The sequence below is a fragment of the Phyllobates terribilis genome, unplaced genomic scaffold, assembly GCF_046119375.1.
Source record: "Phyllobates terribilis strain yellow unplaced genomic scaffold, ASM4611937v1 Scaffold_4281__1_contigs__length_62686, whole genome shotgun sequence".
NCBI lineage: Eukaryota > Metazoa > Chordata > Amphibia > Anura > Dendrobatidae > Phyllobates > Phyllobates terribilis.
The window spans coordinates 51,268-57,252 of NW_027367033.1; the positions used below are offsets into that span (position 1 = coordinate 51,268).

General features: G+C 34.2%; 1 protein-coding gene across 1 annotated transcript; it reads right to left on the reverse strand.

Annotated features, from left to right (window-relative positions):
• Nucleotides 1-286: 286 nt before the first annotated feature.
• On the reverse strand, nt 287-5,774 carry LOC141249072 (uncharacterized). Its single transcript, XM_073669530.1, is given in 5 exon segments — nt 287-1,719; nt 1,722-2,169; nt 2,293-2,436; nt 5,210-5,449; nt 5,655-5,774. Coding segments are annotated over 5 exon segments (2,385 nt in total).
• Between the last annotated feature and the right edge of the window lie 211 nt (nt 5,775-5,985).

Sequence of the window (5,985 nt, forward strand, 5' to 3'; positions counted from 1 at the left end):
TTTGTGTTTGCTGTTGCTGTTATGGTTACCAGGTGGATCCTTTGGCTTCACATTTCGAGTCAGAATCTCATATATTGTTGGCAGTTCATTAATCAACTGAAAAAGTTTCTTCCTGCAAGTAAAATAGAACAGTTCAAGAAATAACCTATTGTGAGTAGTGAAATATCCATATTTGCACAGATATACTACCATCATTATATGCTTATTTAATTCCAACACACCACTAAATAATTTAGTCAAGTTTTGATTATGATGAGGTATACTAGGGCTCCACATGAACAAGAAATCATCTCATAAAGTGCCCTGGTAGGTATACTATATGACAATCCCTACATATCCTCAAGTTCTTCACCACCCTCAAAATCTTACCCTCACACATACTAATCATCCCAAATGCAACAACAAGCTTCTCACTATGCTTACTCACCACATCCTCTTTCTCCTCATCTTCAATGTCATACATCACATTCGTCGTCTCCGGTACATAACCTCCCTCAACCCTAATCCATGCCATTATCTCCCTAAGCTTCTCGTACGCCCTTTCTGTAACCTCATTTCTATCTTCCCCAGCCACGAACACGTACATTGTTTTATCCACTTCTATCATACTCCATCCCGGAGGCTTTTTAATCCTCATTGATCTCCTAACCGAAATAACCTCCTTCCATTTACCAAACGTTGCGTACAAGTTTGAGAGAAGAACATGGTCCCCTAGATCGAACGGTTCAAGCTCTTCTAGTTTCTCCTTTACCTTTTCAGCTAGTTCAATACATCCATGGACCTTACAAGCTCCTAGTAGAGTACGCCAAATGACAGCGCTCGGGTTAATTGGCATTTTGAGTATGAAGTTATACGCCTTTTGTAATGAATCAGATCTTCCGTATAAGTCAACAATGCAACTGTAATGCTCCATGGAGGGCTCTATATTATGAACGTTGACCATCTTATCGAAATACTCGAGTCCTTGTTTGACTAATTCGGCGTGGCTGCACGCATAGAGAAGAGAAACGAATGTGATTTCGTCAGGTTGTATGGAGGATTCTTCCATTTTGTTGAAGAGATGAAGAGCTTGTTTACCATAACCCTACATCGCGAGGCATGCGATCATCACGGTCCATGAAACTACGTTTCTTGTTTCAGGCATTGTGTTGAAAACTAAACTAGCCATACTCAGTCCATATTTGGAGTAGGTATCTAGAAGTGCATTGTTTATAGAGACAATCCAAATTAGGCCAGATTTATGTACAAAGCAATGAATGACTTTACCAAATTCAAGTGCCCCGCATTGAGCACATGCAGATAGAACCCCTGTTAAGCTCACCTCATTCACCATTCTAACTCCCTCGTTCTTCAACCCCCTGAAAAGATCAAAGGCTTCCTTGAAATGCCCAGTCTGAACAAACCCTGTAATCATTGTACTCCATGAAACATCGTCCTTAACAGACATTTTGGAAAACTGGTCGCTGGCGAGGTTGATTTTCCCTGCCTTTGTGTACCCTGCTAGCATGATATTCTAGGAGGTTAAATCCCGGTAAGTCATTTGGTTAAACACTCTTTCCCCTTGACTAACGTCATCAGACCTAAAACAAGCAGTGAGGAGCGCGTTCCAAGCAACGACATTTGGTTGGCGAATTTCATCGAACAGCTTCCGTGCAGATTCAGCACACCCACATTCACCGTACATACTTGTCAATGTCATTCCGAAGAACAGATGGGAGCTAACCCGGACACTAAAGCTTCGCAATGAAGCTGGACACCAGATACCAAATCCTTCAAATTCGCAACCGTCTTGAGAAAGAAAGCGAATGAGAAGCTGTCAGGAGAAAGCGCTCTCTGCCGCATTTCAACAAACAAATGGAGGGCATCATGGTGGCTTTCAGAGGACTTTGAGATTCCTCGAGCTAAGGTGTTGTAGGTGAACACGTCTGGATCCGGTAGGTGACAGAATATCCTCCGAGCGTGGTCGATGGAGTTGGGCACCAAAATTGCGCAGGTGAGGATGACCTTGCCGACGATGAAGGGGTCGGAATCAAGGCCGGACTTGAAGAAGAGGGCGTGTACTTGTTTGATCTGTTTGAGGGATTTGTAGGCTTGAAGAAGTGAAACGCCATTAACATTATCAACCTCTTCAGCAGGAGAATCATCCAACCAGAAGCTTGCAAATTGGGGCTAGAGAACAAGCAAACTCACAAATTTCATGTTCCAAATCTGAACTTAGGATTTTGGGCGTGGGATATTTTTATGCTTCTTCATCGAGGAAAAAGCGGAGTAATTGCCTCCATCTCTTCAAACTCGACCTTCGATTGGATTTGCAACTCGTCGGAGGAACAAATCGCGCTCGAAAGGGACAACAATGATGGATTGAGAGAAGATATTGTAGGTTGAGATCGAGAAACGTAGGGGGAGAAGAATGCGCAGACGATGCTCTTGAAAGGGCTATTGTTAAGTCAGGACATTATCGTCTTTTTAACGCATATTTATTTGAATTACAAAAATTGCATTGTGAATTACATAACCAGCGTGTGCTGGATATATTTTTTAATTTTCTTTGTTTTTTAACAGAATTTTATGAACCGTTGATCATCCCGATCAAACGGTCCAGATCCGTACTCACCTACTCACCATAATACTTGTACTCACAAGAACCTCCCTCTATATGTTGTATTGGTTTTATTGGATTTTATTAATCTCATAAATAAATATCACTATAATAATAGATTCTAGGAATTATATATGTTCTTAAATAGAAAATCGATTAAGAATAAGATTTGATAAGATTTGATTAGTATATAAATAATGTATGCAATTGTAGCTTTAATATATATAAATTATGAAAAACACCCTAAAATCTTAATAAAGAGGAGAGAGAATAGTGTGACAAATAGGAGATTGACACATAAGTAATTGTGGGGTCTAAACTCATGAGAAGCCATGAAATAGTTTTGCTTTAATATATAGTAAGATTAAGAAGATTAAGATAGTGTATATTGATAAAGTTTTCATTAACACTTTCTATTTATTTTTTCAATTTACAAAATGATCTTTTAATTTTTATTAATATTGTATTATCATAAAATAAGAGATTATAGAAGATATTGTATTATAATAAACTAAACTAAAAATAAGATGAAAAATCTTTTATAAATTATATGATATATATGAGATATATTTTTGTAATAAAATAATACAAAATACCTATAAATTTTATGTATAGATTAGATGTATTTTTATAATAAAATAATGAAAAATAGTGCATATTGATAAAGTTTTCAATAACATTTTTTTACATTTTTCTTAGTTAGAAGATGATATTTTAATTTTTTATATTGTACTATAAAAGGATAAGAGAGATTTAGGAGATACGTTTTACGATAAATTAAAATAAAAATAAGATAAAATTCTTTTATAAATTATAGGATATACATGAGACATATTTTTATAATAAAATAACATAAAATAGTGTATATTAAAACAATTTCCATTTACATTTTCTACTTATTTTTAATGACAAGATAACTTTTAGTTGTTCTATATTGTACTATTATAAGATAGAATAAGGATCCGGTGAAAACAATCCTTATGGTGTGAAGTTCGAACTTTCTCTGGTACACATATAACACACTAATGTTCACATATAACACGCTAATGTTCACATCTAAAGGGATAAAAAAATCACCCAGAAAACGTAAAAAAATTAAAAATAACAGTTCACCATTAATTACAAAAATGCCACCGCGTGGATTCATTAAAAAACCCATCTTTTAATCTCAACCCTCCATTTTCTAATCTAATGGCTCAACAGGCTTCGCACTTCACACCATAAGGGTTGTTTTCACCGGAACTCACCTCTTATAAGATAAGAGAAAGTTTAGGAGATATAGTTTTAAAATAAAATAAAATAAATTTTATAAAAAATAACATTGTATTGTACTATCATATGATAAAGACGATTCTAGAAGATATAATTTTACAATGAAAACTTTATAAGTTATATGATATACATGAGAAGTATTTTGTAATAAAATAATATAAATGGTGCAAATTAATATAATTTTCATTAACACTTTTTATGTTTTTTTAATTAGAAGATGATTCCTTAATTACTTTATATTGTATTATCATAAGATAAGAGAGATTTAGGAGATGATTTTATAATAAACTAAATAAAATATTCTAAACTTTTACATGGTCGTGCCATGCATAGAAAATAATATTTATATATTAAAATAATATTTTAAAATTCTTCTGCATGTTTTTATAATATATATTTTATATACATGATTTAAAAAAATTATTCTATAAATCATGTATATAAATGATAAATTATTTATTTATAAATCACTATTATTTTAATATATTAAATAAATTTTATTAATATGTTAAATAAAATTATTTTTATTTATAAATCTAGTGTATATCATATATATTTTATTTATATCTCCTATCTCCTACAATAGGAGATGTAAAATCATTTTTATATTCTAGTGTATTATAGAATGGTCCATACTTGTTGATGATAGCAAAAATTATTTATTTTTATTTATTATAAAATATCATAAATAATTTATTATAAAATATTATTTATTATTTATTTTTATTTATAAAAAAATCAAAATTATATCTCCTATTTTATAATATTATTGTTATATTATTATTTTATAGAATTATTTATAAAAATTATTCTTCTACAAATGGATATATATAATTTTTATATTAAAATAATATTTTATAATATCTATAAATACAATAAATAAACTAAAATAAATAAGAGATATGACTTTATAGACTTACGCTAGATTTTATAAAATCTCTTATTAAATAGAAAATCGGTTATAAATAAGATTTGATTTGTATATAAATAATATATCCAATTATAGCTTTAATATATGCAAATTATAAAGAAAGGAAAAACTAAAATATTAATAAAGAGGAGAGAGAATAGTGTGACAAATAGGAGAGATACATAAACAATTGTGGGGTCTAAACTCTTGAGAAGGCTTGAAATATTTTAGCTTTAATATATATTAAAACAGTCGATTATAAGAGTAATGAGTTGTGGGATTACAACAAATGGTATCGCTAATGGTGTAAAAAAGAGAGATCGTGTGTACATTGCCAAAGGATAGAGAAATATATAGTAGCCCAGTCTGTTTGGACTATAGGGGCTTCATTCTCGGAAATAACATATCTCGTAGAGGGGCGGTCCAACGTTCAACAAATGTTTGTTGGAGCAATTATCGGCGTGCGGACTCTTCAAGACAACTAATTTGATCTGCCAATATTTACTCCTCATCGCTATGGGCCTTTTCAATACTACCGGACGAAGCCTAAGAACCACGACCCAACAATAGCCCCAAGTAAATACGCAAACGTTCACCGGTTGGGTTTTTGCTTCTTTCCACCGGGTCGTACACGTGTATGCGGTAGTCTTTTCAACATCCTGACTCAACTTCGCCCGAGGTGCTTCTTTAACTATCTTATTTGGCGACTCTGCTCTTCACTCCATCCCTCCGTCTCTCTGTCCAAGGTACAGTTTTCTCTCCCCCTTTTTTTTGAATTCATCCTCCCTTTCACTTTCTTTGGCTCTTCCTATGGATTTGACAATCACTTCCGACTCCTCTCATGCACCCTCCTAGCCCCAGACAGTGACGTACATGCCCAGGGGAAGGACGCCTGCCTCGGTAGCTTCCCAGGAGGGGTCTCAATCGGCTTCTAGCACCGGTGCCTTGTGGGAGGAATCCGAAGAAAGAACGGCTTCTCCCTAAGTAGTGCATCGCGGCTCTCTGATCCCAAACACAGGAATGTTGGCGAGCACGGTGACGCAAGAGGAACTGGACAAGTTGGTGAAAGGCGTTACGTGGTGCCAGGTTGGGTATGCCTATACTGTTACCCTTTTACTATTGGAGTGAAGTGGCTTTTTCTAAGTTGGTACAAGGTGCTCTGGAGAACTGGAAGCTAGCCCCGACGCATATCATGCCATCGGGT